Here is a 14,845-nt window from a genome sequence, read left to right as displayed (position 1 = left end):
ATCTGACAGGTTCTTTTTCCTTTATAGATTCTGGATAGTGTATATTAAGGTGGCCTTTTCCACTCCAAGATTATGCAAATGTTTGCTTGTACTTTCTGCGAGTAGGTCTATAATCTATCTGGAATTATTTTTGTAGTTGCTGTGAAGCAGGGAACTACTTTGTCATTTACCAAATAAATAGATAATTGTCTCAGTGCCAGTCAGGAACAAGACAAGGATACCGCCTGTTATCACTAGTTTTTAGCAACCAAATGTCTGTCAGCACGGGGCTTGTTGAATAAATTATAGTGCATAGATAAAGTGTTTACTATAATGCAACTATTTTTAAAAAGTGAGACCAATCTATATTTATTGAGGAAGATGTCTACCATATATTCTTTAAAAAAACGATGTAGAATGGTTTCTATTATATGCCCCCATTTTTAAAAAAGTTTTATTTTATATTGGAGTATAGTTGATTAACAATGTTGTGTTAGTTTCAGGTATACTGCAAATTGATTCAGTTATACATACATTATACATGTATCTATTCTTTTTCAAATTATTTTCCCATTTAGGTTATTAGAATATCGAGCAGAGTTCCCTGTGCTGGTACAGTAGGTCCTTGTTGGTTATCTATTTTAAATATAGCAGTGTGTACATGTCAATCCCAAACTCCCTAACTATCCCTCCCCCAAACCCTTGCGTGATTTGTTTTTGAGATCCAAATTGCTGCACTAATAATAATAATTTTAAAAGACAAGAAAAAGGTATTTCTGTTCTTTCATGAGGAGACACTTGATTTGGTTTTTAATTAAAAACTTTTTTTTGATCTGCCCAAAATAAATGGTGACAGGTCATCTATTGAAAGTGGCAGAATCCTAATGGCTGAGCCCATTCCAAGTGGTCATCCTGGATTTATTGCTGGTTCCAGGACCTGAGAGCAAAGTGGTGAAAGCCCCCGATTTGGGATGAGGGGGCCACCGGACCAGGGGACTTGCCGAATCCCCGGAGAAGAGCCTTCCCGGGAGAGCCGTCCTCCAAATGGAACTCATTTGTTCAGGAAAAAACTCCACTTCCTAAATGACCTCCCACCTCCAGGAGTCACTCTGCTGGCAGGTGAAACCAGTCCATCAGGGACAGCCTGATGGCAGGAAGTGATGGGGGCGGGGACACCGGAAGTCACGGGCAGCTTCCGTTACCGCCTTGCCTCTCTGGTACAGGCGCCAGAGATTCATGCTGCTTTACATTTTTCTTGCCCTCTGCTCCTACTGAACAACCTCCTGACCGATTCTCCTCCTGAAAATCGGGCTTGGGAGTGAGGCTCAGTCCCTCCTCTTCCCCCCCACCCCCATGGAGTCTGAGATCAGAATAGGAAACTGATAGCAGAACACGAAGCATCTGGACGTTTATATAGTCCTTTTTGTTCAAGTCTTATTAGAGAGGCTCTACCTATAGCAGAGACTCCGGAGTCAAAATACCTGGGCTCAATCCGCAGCTCAGCAATTTCCTAGCTGTGTAACCTGAGCAAGTTACTTAACCTTTCTGTTCCTTAGTTTCCTCCTCTGTAAAACGGGATAATAATAGGGCCCACTACCTGGGGTTGTTATGAGGAGATAACAATGTATGTGTTGTATAGTACAAGGCAAGTACTAAGGGGCGGTGATGCTGACCAGTTTATTATTGTTTATTCCAGTTTCAAATGGATTTCAGAAATGGCTTTTGAGAAGAGCTTTCCACATCTTCTTCCCACACTCATTTTTACCCTTTTTTTTTTGCGGGGGGGGAAAGGAGAAAAGCTCTTAGAAACTTGAAAACCCCAGAATCAGCCAGCAGGGACAGAGGAGCGTCTCCTGGGTTTGCATTTCCGAGGACCTCCCACAGCCTCACCAGGTGGGGTCCCCTCAGGACATCACCTCCCCAGACTCTCACTGTCTTCTTAGCTGGCTGAGGAAGAGGGGACCTGTGGCCTGATGATGCCTGACAAAGGTCACAAAACTATAAACCAAGACAAATGTCGGCCAGCTACAGGTTGTGGCCTGTTTTTGTAGGTCCTTGACCTAGAATGGGTTTCATATTTTTTTAAGGGTTGTAAAACAAAAACAGACCAATGAGAAATTATTGCCAGCCACATTAAGTAAGACACTTACTCTGGCCCTTTACAGAAAAAGTTAGCTGCCTCAAGAGATAGAGTCGCCCAAGACAAACACCATTAGCGGAGTTGTTCGTGGGAGAGCTGCACTAAGTATGACCTTGAGCCTTTCAGACTCCCTTCTCCTGACTGGACTTCTCAGAACGACATCCCCACCGGCTCAGCTCAGCACTCGATCTACAATCCCTCACCTCAGTCTGGCTGCCATTGGGGAATTCTTCCCCTGAAAACACTTCTGTGGCAGCCATGAAGAATTCTTTCTTCCTTTTATCTCCCCAGTTTTTTGTTGGATTTTGTGGGGTGAGGTGAGGCCAGAGCTGTCAGCTTTGTCTTTGGAATGGAAATGGCATCTTCTTCCACAAGTAATAGGCATAGAGGGTCCTGTAAATCCTTTGGCCTCTCAGAAGTTGCGTGTGCAGAGCCCTAGTTGGCGCACCTGCCAGGCCAACGGTCCTCGTTGTTCCCTCAGCTGTGAATGCCGCCATTAGAAAAGTGAAGCTCTGGCCCCTCCGCAGAGCTGCTTTCTCAGGGCTGGGGACTTCCCGTTGGCAGAGAGAGTGTACATGTGGCTTCCCAGAGCTCAGCAGGAATGGGAAGTATGGGACCAGGATGGTGACGTAATTTGGCAGGTGATAAACCTTGTTCGTTCAGAGTTTTGGCTCCTGGTGAGGTCCTGGCACCATTCCCTGGGGGCTTCATCAAGCAGTGTCTTCTCTTGGTGGTCTTTGTTGTACCCAGAGGTCTACACAGCCCTGGCAGCTGCTGCAGGCTTGTGTCTCCAAGGTCACAGAGAGGTGGGAGCTGGGGAATGGGGAGACTCACCTGTCAGAACACTTTAGTGGAAACGGGACACAGGACGTTTGAAAGGGCATCTCTTTTATCTTCCTGCCTCTATGAAATCATAGAAAAGAAATGAAAAATTCCCTAGAGTGCTTTAAGCTCTCTGATACAGGCTTTCCTTTACTTTTTCAAACCAAGGCTAAAGCTCAGCAGCTTTTCCTACAGGAATAAGCCTAGAGCCACCTGGGGTTCTGTCTTTTCAGGATCCGGGTCTTTCTACTTCCTGGACTCAGGTTCTCATGATCCTGGGCTAGAAAAAGTTGATACCAATATTGCCAAGTACTGACAACCAACTTCTCTATCCAAACGTCCTGTCTTTTCATAAACTTGCTAATGCTTTCCCTTATATACCTTTTTTTTTTTTTGCATTCAAGTATACATTGGCTTTTAAGGATTGTTAATGGGTGTTTCTGAATATTTAATAATAAAGTCAAAGATGAATGAATGGGTTCTTAGCTCTAGCTCTTAAATAGCTCTAGCTTTTTAATCCAGTCTTAGTGAAGCATCTAGCAGCCCCTGTTTGGCCCCTTCAGCCCTTCCCCTTATTTTGAAGGAAATGCCTTCTTTGCCATTGTTGAGCCCCAGATTTGTCCCCTCCTTAATCACGCTGTCCTTAAGGGACTGGGAGGGCACGCAGAGCAGCTCCCAGAGGCGGTGGCAGGGTCTCCCGCTGCTGACTGTGCTGTTCCCTTGTCCCTGCCGCCCCTCCAGCATGTGGTCTGGTGCCCTGGGTATTGACACGTGCTCTTTCTGGTTATAAATCTGGGAGTACTGAGGAATCTTTGCAACTTACACCCCATTGAGCCTGAATTCATGCAGCTGGTGAAATGTTTCTTTCTCTGGCCTTTCCCACAATTACTGGTTTCTCAATGAAAAGACATCTGACGACAGGTTGCGCAGCTGCGGAAGGGGCTAGCGGAGCGCTGAGTCTGGGAAGGCACCCAGAGCACTGTCTATTCCAGGGCCTTCTGGGGGACTGGCTCTTGGCAAAGGGTCTGGAGCTGGACGCTTCGGAGTCCCTTCCTCTGCTCCTAGCTGGCCTGGCCTCTGACGTTATCCCACCCCGTTTCGAAATCACTTTTAAAAATGTTTGCCTCCAGGGCTTCCTTGCTGCAGTTTTTTTGTGTGTGTGTAGTTTTTTTTTGTTGTCGTTGTTGTTTTCACCTTCATCTAGTTAGGATGAAAGCTCCTATTTGGTCAGTTCTACACAGACACCAAGTGCCTGAGACGTGGGCCATGGTCCTGTCCCGGGGCTGTGAGCTAGGAGCTGGTCTTGGGGCAAGGGAAGGGGGTGAGCCTGGCCCAGGTACTGTCGCACTGAAACAGGCCCTGCTGCCAGTGAGGGAGCCACTGCCTCTGACTTCAATGTCTCAGGTCAGCAGCTAGAAATAGAGCTTCTCCTGGTGCCAAGGGACAGATGAAAATCACTCTTCAGCTCACTCACTGTTCCTGGCAGAAACCAGGGACAGGAAGGGTGCCTGGGTGACCTCAGAAACCAGGAACACTGGCACCAAGTTCCAGGGGCGTTAGCAGAAGAAATGTTTCTCAAACTTTCCTACCCAAGGTCCACCCACTAGTGAGAGAGGGGGACACATTTCTCCAGAAGTCGGAGGACATAACCTGAAGCGTCCTGCCCAAGTGCCGTATTTCTAAGAGTCACATTTTGCCTTAAAAGTTCGTGGGAATTTTTCTTTCTACTCATAAAATGTGAAAGCTTGTTTAAATACAAAAATTAACACTTTCTCTGATCTTGAGTACAATTTCATATGTACTCTGTGACTTTTAAGTCACCCCTAGGAAGCCCAAACCCCAGTTTAGAAAGTGCCAATCATGTTTCAGGTCAGGAGGACTGATCCACTGTCCGCCATTCACGAGATGTCTGATCTTGGGAAACTTACGTAACTGTATTAAAGCTCAATTTCCTCATCTGTAAAGTAAAAATAATAATATATCTACCCTCATATCACAGCTGTAAGGATGACCTGCCAAAATGTGTATGAAGCTGTTATCTGGCCTAGTGAAGCACCCCCAAAACATGGTACTTTTGTGTGTGTGACCCTGCACGTGTTGTGACTCAGGGTTGAAAGGAAAATCAAAGATCATTCCATCTGCTGCGATCATTCCATCAACGTTTGGCTTGGAGGTTATGCAGTCCATGCAGAGATGTTTCCCGCTGTAAGGAATTCACCCGACCCGTACCTTCAACCAGGTGTCCCAGGTTATCTGTAGGCAGTTCTGTCAGAAAATGTCTCTCTCTTTTGCATGAACGTCTCTCCCCTGGCCTGAGTGCTCGTCTTTTGGTGGTAGCTACAAATATTACACCCTTAAGCAGCCACGAATGTGAACATAAAACTAGCTTTGTAACGCACATAGTCCAAATAGTAAAAGTTACGAAAATTTGCCGCCCCGAGGCATCCATTCTGTATTTTTTGAGAAGCAAATCTAAATATGGCGGTTCGTGGGAATTCTCTGACGGTCCAGTGGTTAGGACTCAGCGCTTCCACTGCAGGGGGGGCCTGGGTTCCATCCCTGGTTGGGGAACTAAGATCCCACGAGCGGCGTGGTGTGGCCAAAATAAATAAATAAATGAATGAAATTAATTAATTAAATAAATATGGCAATTCTGAATGCAAATGTCCCCAAAGGCTTAAGAATATGTCACACTGGAGAGTGTGATCTGGAGCCAGCGTGTGAGTGGATCGAGTCCCAGTCAGGCATTCCAACTTTGACAAACTCCCACGGATGAGATTTAAAAGTTCCACAGATTGCTAAACATTCTCCCAAAGCTGGCTGAGTACTGGAAATAAACACACGGCACCTCTAGACAGCTCTGTTCCTTAGTAGTCCCAGAAGGATAATAAGACAACACACAGGGTATGTGGAGAAGGGGGCTTCCAGGGATGGCCCAGTGAGGAGACTGGTAAATCCTTGCTCCAAAAAGCAACTATAAAGCTGAACAAAACTGACAAACACAACCATTTCAGCACTCTGCGAAGTGGCCAAAGGCACACAGCAATATGAGAAATGTTTACTCTTAAAAAAAGTGCTGAGATGGGCTTCCCTGGTGGCACAGTGGTTGAGAGTCCGCCTGCCGCTGCAGGGGACGTGGGTTTGTGCCCCGGTCCGGGAGGATCCCACATGCCGCGGAGCGGCTGGGCCCGTGAGCCATGGCCGCTGAGCCTGCGCGTCCGGAGCCTGTGCTCCACAACGGGAGGGGCCACAACGGTGAGAGGCCCGCGAACCGAAAAAAAAAAAAAAAAGTGCTGAGCATTGGGTGAGTGCAGGGGCTTCTCCCATCCCCCACCCATGGTCTCAGGTGGCTCACTTGATTTGGTGGATGAGCAGGGAAGACCGAGGCTCTAATAGCCCCAGGTTGTTGCTGTGGTTATAGCAGGTGCCTTCCTGGCTGGGGCTGCAGACATGTGTAGCAGAGGCTGGAAAGTGCCCAGCTTCCCCCTGCACTCCAGTCTGACCCTGCAGGCAAAAAGCTGGGTCAGACTTGAAAACAGCCTGAAAACTAAATGTGCTCCCCAGTCCACATGCAGGTTCATCAGCCAAGGATAAAAGTCCTCCTGGCTCCAGGTGCTGGGAAAGGTCTGTTCAGTCATTAGATAATCATGAAGCTATACAGACATAGGGGCAGCTCCTCGGAAGTCAGACTCGAAAACCAAAATGAGAAGAATAATCTAAGAACCTAGCAGAAATATCTGAGGCCAACGACTGCTGGAGAGACAAATTTCGCCATTTTAACCCAGGTGAGTTACTAAACACAGAAACAAACAACAGTGGAACACAGCACCAATAGCAAACCACTTTAAGGGGATCTGAACCTGGAGTTGTGATGACATAGTGTCTAAAGCATTCAGCTTTCAATAAAAAAATTATGGGATATGCAAAGGAACTGGAAAATGTGACCTATGCTCAGGGACTAAAGAGGTCAAAAGAAACTGTTTGTGTGTCTCCCCCGATGCTGGATTTAGCTGACAGTGACTCCAGGCAGCTATTATGAATATATTAATATATCTAACAGAGATCACGTTTAAAGAGTTAAGGTATGACAACAGTGAATCAACAAATAGGGGTTCTCAATAAAAGATAGAATTTATAAGAAAAAAGGACTCAAGTTTTATGCTGGAGCTGAAATGGACAATAACTGAAGTTCACTGAAAGAGCTCAACCTCAGAGTCAAGATGTGGCAGACGAAAAAAATCAATTCCCCTGAAGATGGGTAAATAGAAATTGCCCAATTTGAAGAGCAGAGAGAGGAAAAAGGGATTAGAGAAAAATGAACAGAGCCTCAGAAACCTGTGGAACAACATCAAATGTACTGACCTGTATTTAATGAGAGTCACAGAGGAGAGGGGAGAGATGAAGAGGGAGAAAAATTATTTGAAAAAATAACGGCTGAAAACTTCCCAAACCTGATGAAAAACATCAATCTACACATCCAAGAAGCTCAGTGAATCCTAAGTAGGATACACACAGAAAGATCTACACTTAAACACATCATAGTCATGCTGTTCAATGAAGATAAAGAGAAAATCTTGAAAGTAGCAAAGAAGAGCTGACTCATCAGATACAGGTGAGCATCTGAAGGTTTGAAGCGATGGAGGCCAGAAGGCAGTGGGATGACACGTGCTCAAGACAAAACAAAGCAAAACTGATGACCAAGAATTCTACATCCAGAAAAATGTTTCAAAAATGGTGAGGGCTTCCCTGGTGGCGCAGTGGTTGAGAGTCCGCCTGCCGATGCAAGGGACACGGGTTCATGCCCCGGTCCGGGAAGATCCCACGTGCCGCGGAGCGGCTGGGCCCGTGAGCCATGGCCACTGAGCCTGCGCGTGAGGAGCCTGTGCTCCGCAACGGGAGAGGCCGCAACAGTGAGAGGCCCGCGTACTGCAAAAAAAAAAAAAGAAGGTGAAATAAATACATTACCAGAGAAAAACAGAGAATTCATTGCTAGTAGATTTGCCCTACAAGAAACACTCTAAGAATTTCTTCAGACTGAAAAAAATGACACCAGACATGTGAATCCACAGGAAGAAACGAAGAGCCCTGAAAATGGTAAATATGTTGATTAATATTAAAAAGTCTATAAATATATATTTTTTCTCACTTCTTGTCTTCTGTAAAAGATATAAAGTTGTGTAAGCCAACAAATATAACATTTTACTGTTGGGTTTATAACATATATAGATATGTATGACAATATTAATAATATGAAGGAGAAGTAGAGAATGGAGCTATATTGGAGCAAAGAGTTTTATTGTATCAAATTTAAGTTAGTGTTAATCTAAAATAGACTGTGATAGGTTAAGATGCATAGTATAAGAGTAACCACTAAGAAAATAATTGTAAAATAGTAAAACAAATCAACAAAAATTAGAATATTACCCTAAAGATATTTATTTAACCAAAGCAAAGAAGGGGCCAGTAAGGAGGAATAGAGGAATGAAAAAGACAGAAGACATGTGCAAAGCAGCAATAACAAAATGTCAAATGTAAATCCAATCCTATCAATGATTCCATTCAATGTAAATGCTCATAGAGCATAATAACCATTATAATAATGATGGCTAACATGTATTGAGAGCTTTCTATGGGCAGGTCCTATACCAGGCACTTGAGACATTTATCTCTTTTGATCTTCATAATAACCCTATGAAGTGGGTATTGTTCTTATTTACATTTTAGATATGAGGAAACCAAGGAAAATCTGGACTGAAGAACTTGTGCAGGGATAATAGAACAAGAAAACAAAATAAGCTTCTTGGAAACCAAATGACTCAAACAATGAAAAAACTAAACTCATCTTAATAATGAAGAGAGCGCAGACACTCAGTTGGAGAGGGCTCAGGAAAGGGAGAAGCAGTGTCAGCTGCTGTCCTTAAATGCTCTCTGTGAATTAACCCGTGTAGTCTTCACAGCAACACTTCCGGGCAGGTGGCACTATTATCCATCTTTACAGGTGAAGAAATTGAGGCACAGGGAAATTACCTTGCCCAAAGTCACACAATAAATGGTAGAATGAGGATTCAAACTGACTAATCTAGCTGCAGAGCCTATGTGCGAATTATGTTACCTCTCAGTTAGTCACATCATCTCCTCCACCCCCACACTGCCAATTCACCAGTTAAATCACAGAGAAAATGGGGAAAAGAGAATAAGCAGGTATCTCTCTCTGCAAAGGGAAGGGAGTCGTGAAATGGAAACCAGAGGTGGGATGGGGTGGGGATGAACCACTTTCCTGCTTCACGTGCGTGATGGGGGAGAGGTTTCCAAGCAACTATGTAAGTTTCAGATCATTCATTTATCCATTCACTCGTTCTTCCTTCTTCCCCGCAAAGAAGGGGTTGGGATCAAGCATTAGAAAACAACAACTATTTTAATGAGCACCTCATATAATCTTCACAATTGCCCTGTGAATTAGGTGTTACTATCACCATTTTGTTGATGAGGAAGCCGAGGCTCTGAAAATTCATGACCAATGGTCATAAAACTTGTATGTGCCGGAGCCAAGAAGTATGGCCAGGGCTGCCTGATTCTAAGGTCCACACATTCCCTTCTGTGCCTGGGTTGGGGTGGGGGTGGGTAGGTGGGGTTGGAGGGGAGCCTGGCATCAGACTGATCATCTGACTTCACTGTGCTCTACAGACGCATGTCACCACCTTGATCCTTGATCCACCACCTTGATCCAGCCAGTGCTGAACCACTAGCAAGAAGGGAGCTGACAAAAAAACCAAACGTCTTTCATGTATTTCTTTATTTGAACACCAAATAGGTAGAGAAAATTGTTTAAGGTGCTTGAGCATCCCACTGGATTCTTTACTTTCTTTAAGGTGCAAAAGAGGTTTACAAGTGTGTTTCATTAAACAAAGCAAAGCTGCAACAAAACAATCACATCAATAATAGTATATGCATCGGCAAAAGGGCATATTAATCCATCAAACACAATTTGGCATTTGAGCTTTTCCCCATAAAACAAGAGCTCTACACTGAAGAATTTGTAGTGCACAAAAAGCATTGTTTATAAGCTGTGAGAGAACATGAACTGGCATAATGTCACTTATTAATTCAAGTCTCTATGACCAATGACCTCTCTGTGAATGCAAAGGGGTCCGTGCCTCAGGCACCTGCTCATGGGGCTGTATGTGGTTTCCAGGGTACACAGCTCTGTAAAAACACACTGAAGATGGGTTTGAAACATGGCAGCATTTACATATTTAAAAAGTTCAGGCACATTTGGATGCAAAAAGAAAAAAAAAAAGAATAGAAATTTTTCTTGAATCTCTGAAAGTGCAAATTGAAGTGCCATAATAGAGGCAGCAGGTACTTAGGAAACAATTTTAAGTGACTTAGAAAGAGGCCACACTCACTTTAATCCAAATGGAAAGGAACTGCAGTTAGAAACAGAGATAACACTAATGAAAAGGTGGATATTTGGGACCACAGTTAAAGTCATTTGCTCCAGTTGAGAGTAAGTGTTCAGGGAGTTCATCCCAGAGGTGTGCCGTGTCATCTGGATCATCCTCCCAAGACTTACACCAAAGAGAATCACGGTTGTCTCAGAAGCTATGTATGACTCTGTTTGTCTTTCCAATAACCAGCTTCCTGAAGCAAATTTGCCTGTGAATATCAGACATTACTGTGGTCCTAGTGATCACTCCCGGTATCCACAGTCCAACTCAGAGTTGGGAAGTATGAATAGGAAGGGATTTGGAATTGGTTTCATGAACCAGTGGCCTAAATCAATGGCCATTTCAGTGTATAAGATTTTAACACAAGAACATCTTCATGGGATCAGAAGTAAATTATCAGTAAGTCCCTTATTTGTTCAGCCCCCAAAAGGCATAGGATATGGCATGGTTAAACATAGTTGTAAGGTTAATAGGGAAATCTAATCAACGACTACACTTCCTTAGGGGCTGGATTTTGCAACCTACGTAGGGTCTTCTCTTTGGATGACCTAGCCTCTCTGATTGTTGCATGACAGCATGGCAGAATCATTACCGCAAGCCTGGAGCTAGGCAATGGCTAAAAGAAACACAGACCACTAGCTGTTCCTTGGACTGTACTGCAGATGCCCCTAGTTCTTCCCTAGAACTCAAGCTGCCATTATATCTGAATGGCTGTCAGATACAGCTACTTATCTGTGGTTAACAGGGCACAAGTGAAATGCTGAACACTGGTGCATACCCCAGGCGCCAGTATTGATCTGCTTCAAAATACTTTCAAGACTCTTATTACGATATTTCCCATTCTTCAAATTCCTAAACCCACGTCCCCACCCTACCCTCACCCACCCACCCCACCCCGATCCACCATGGCTTTCAAACTTTAAATTGTCTCAGAGTGGGGGGAAAAAATACAGCATGTTCCCTACACCCAAGAGTAGTGTCAGCGGCAAAGTACCAGCTGTCCATTAGTGGCACTTCAAACAAGAAGGGACTTTAAAAATTACTTGAAACTCCCGGGCTAACAAACCAACCATCTGGTGTTCTCGGCCCCATTTCAAACGTAGTAGTATCTTAACATGAATACAAACATCTCAGATGAATAATGTAAGACCCTCCACTGGATTATTGTTTGGATTTAGCTGGTATTACATCACCTATAGTCCTAGAATTTTTTTTGTTGTTTTTATTTTTTTTAAAAGAAAATCTAAGTATAAACATTAAAAAGAACCCACTGACCCATTCACTACTGTCCAAAAATATTACTACTTATATTTTGGTAAAGCAAAATTAGCTGCCCTGAATAATTTTCCTTTTCAGGCATAATCTCTGCTACATATGATTGTCTATCATTCAGGATCCAACAATAGGCATCTGGATTAGTGCTATTTTGTCTACTGTGGATATAAAAGTTGATATGAAATGTGATCTTCATTTAAATGAATAATCACCAGGCCTTAGGCATCAATGACTACATCACAAGGTAGTAATACAAAAAAAGTAAACATTTTTCCTTGGTTTTGAATGTTAACCCAGTCAAATTAAATCCAGAACAGAATTACTACATTCAATTGTCTGACAAACAAGCATTGCAATTTCAAAAAAATATATATTATACTATATAAGGTGCTTCTTAAACAAAAACAACAGAAGAATTATGTTCTAAACATTCTTACTGCCCCCCAATTTAGATGCACTTGTGAAAACAACTTTTTTTTTTTCTTGGCCCTCCCAGGTTCCCAGTCCTTTGGTGATCACTGATTGGGTCATTGGAAATGGATGAAATCCACTTTTGAGACAGGCATCCCAAGAGAAGCCCTAGAAGTTTGGCTGGGTTGTTGGCTAACGCATTGCCTATCACTGGGGTTTGAGTTAACAGACAACGCGGTCACCAGAGGAAACCAAACTTTCTTTTTAGCTGAAAAGGGGAAATAACCCATAATTGCTTTAGAGAAGCAAAGACCCAGGGAAATCTGCCCTGTGTCTGGAGTAGGCCTCTCTTCTTTAGCCTATACGTTTAAGGATTCCTATGGCCCAATTCTGGTCTTGCTCTCTTGGCTTATGAAGGTTAATGAAATAGACTCTAGGGAAGTTTGTTTGTTTGTTTGTTTTTCCCTCAAGGCCAAACCCTGATTTTTGGATGAGCTCTAAACAACCAAGGGCAGGTGTGGTCTGACCAGGCCCCAGGCAGCCTGAGTACGGAGCGCTCCAGTCCTGGCCCTGTTCCCCCGCCCACAGTGTGCCTCCAACCTGGGCCATGTGGGGAAATGAGGAAGAGAAGGACTGCCCCATGGACCCCAGGGCAGCCCCGCAGTGCAGTATGGGGTCTGCCAGTAGCACTCCTAAGTGGCTGCAGCCTGTGGCAGGGCCACCCTGAGCCTCACAGTTTTATCCAGTTTCTGCCCTGCTTTCCTCTTTGGTCTCTAGTACCTGCAAGAATCATGCACATTTACTATTAAGCCCACTGCTCCAGGGCTAAAAGTGTCACCAGTGTGCCTGCTCATTTAAACTGCCCTTGGTCATAGCCTGGGCACTACACCTAATTCACCTTGTAAGTTACACACCAGGAAGAGCCAAGCAGAGCGCCCTCTGCTGATAAGAGTGAGATCACACCAGAACAGGTCCTGAAGCCCATTTACTGCAAGTCCTGGGGGGAAAGGGCTTTCTTTTATAAAATGGAAAAAAAACCCAAAAAACAAGAATTTATCTCTCACAAAGGAACTGGTGTATGTGGAGGTGACTTAACTGGGATCAACTTGCTGTTTTCCATGGGTCCATGGGAAGCAAGAATTAATTGGAACCCATGACCTATACCTAGTGCTCTCAAAAGCTAATGGTAAAGCATTCAGCAAATCTGAAGGTGCAGTGTATTTAGTTGACAAAGTTTTGACAGTTAGGGGCTCTTCTTTCCCTGTGTGCATCTTGTATTCCTATAGGGGAAGTGGGTGCACAGTCACCAGATATTCTGCTACAGCCATGCAACAGAGCAGAAGCTTTAAGGTCTGACTTCACTAAAATGATATGTTACTATAGGAATACAAGAGGATGTTATAATGAACCCTGGACCTAGCTTTCTCCAAGTCAGCAATTAAAGGAGCCACTTCCAATTCTTTCCTGTGGCTTATGCTTAAATAAGATCCATTAAGAAGCGCTTCACATTCACGGAGGTGAAACGTCCACTCTCCAGGCCTTGGGTCACAAGTAGCTAAAGTGCACAGTCATCTGAGCCCAGCTCATAGACGGAGCTCAGTCATGAAACGCTAAGGGAATCCTCATGCTGAGTAAGGTAGCAAAGGGAGAGAGAGAGAGCTGTTAACAAAGAAAGTAGCCCTGGAATAATCCCTTTGGCTGTTCCCAAAAGAAGGTGTGCCACTTAGAACTGAGCAAGCAAATGAATGGCCACCCATATTAGAAAGCCAGCGCTGGGTGCATGCCAGAGTGTGCGCAGGGGCAGAAGTCGGCTAGAGTGATGCATGATGTGAATAAAGTGCGACAGGGATTCTCAGAACCCTGGGGGAGCCGCGGAGCTCTCAGACTGTGGTGGGGAAATTCTCTGCCTCCCCGGTGATGTAATACGTTTGCAAGGAATGTGATGAAGTTGAGCCTGCGGTGGCCAGCTGGCTCTGGTTCACGTCCTCTGTGGGTGCGCTCCCGAAATTGGCTGGGGCGTGCAGGCGGTGGGCATCCAGCATCTCCAGCAGCAGGTCATAGAGAGGCACCACATTCTTGCACTTCATGCTGTACAGATGCTCCATGCCTTTGTTACTGTGGGCGGGAAGACACAGACAGGACCACTTTAGACCATCCCCAGATCCAGGACCGCTGAAATGCCGAGGAAGGGCAAGTAAGAAAAACCCCAGCGACACTGATATGCCAACCTTTCTTCCTATTTAAAGAGCCAGTTTAGGATTTACTATGCAGGTGAATTTCTTTCCCTCTATCACAATTACATCTAAAAAGAGAACAGATGAGATAGGCTACCAGGTAGGAAAGAGTTTTTATTTTTTAATTTAATTAATTTATTTTTAAATTGTTATTTTACTTTATTTTTTTTTAATTTTTCTTGGAGTAGAGTTGCTTTACAATGCTGTGTTAGTTTCTACAGTACAGCAAAGTGAATCAGTTACGTATACATATATCCCCTCTTTTTTAGATTTCCAGGAAAGAGCTTTTTAAATGTGCAACAAACCGTTCAAGAAGTTCCCTTGCTTCAAACTGTTCAGTTGCTTCCCATGTAACTCAGAATAAATTCTAAGTTTCTGTCCGTGCTATGCAAGGTCCAACTGACATGGCTTGTCCTGCCTCTCTCCCTAACCCACTCCCTTTAACCACCCTAGTTTTCATGCTGGCCCTAAAGAAACAAAGCAAGACTTCCAGACTCAGGGTATCTGCCCTTGCTGTCCCCCCACCTGCATGAACT

General features: G+C 44.2%; 1 protein-coding gene across 7 annotated transcripts in view; it reads right to left on the bottom strand.

Annotated features, from left to right (window-relative positions):
- Positions 1-9,719: 9,719 nt before the first annotated feature.
- ESR1 (estrogen receptor 1) overlaps positions 9,720-14,845 on the bottom strand; it is a 493,708-nt gene continuing 488,582 nt past the window's right edge. For 5 of the 7 annotated variants that reach the window (XM_029224354.1, XM_029224355.1, XM_029224357.1 and 2 more), the window contains one exon: positions 13,956-14,190. In XM_029224354.1, coding sequence (XP_029080187.1) covers positions 13,956-14,190 — 235 coding nt within the window. Of the gene's footprint in view, positions 14,191-14,845 lie in introns of all 7 variants that reach the window. The other 2 variants (XM_029224353.1, XM_029224360.1) reach the window with 2 other exon arrangements.

Source organism: Monodon monoceros, unplaced genomic scaffold (genome assembly GCF_005190385.1).
Source record: "Monodon monoceros isolate NGI ecotype Baffin Bay Population unplaced genomic scaffold, NGI_Narwhal_1 Super_Scaffold_15, whole genome shotgun sequence".
NCBI lineage: Eukaryota > Metazoa > Chordata > Mammalia > Artiodactyla > Monodontidae > Monodon > Monodon monoceros.
The sequence above is the reverse complement of the archived record's forward strand: the minus strand, read 5'-3'. Positions and strand labels throughout refer to the sequence as shown.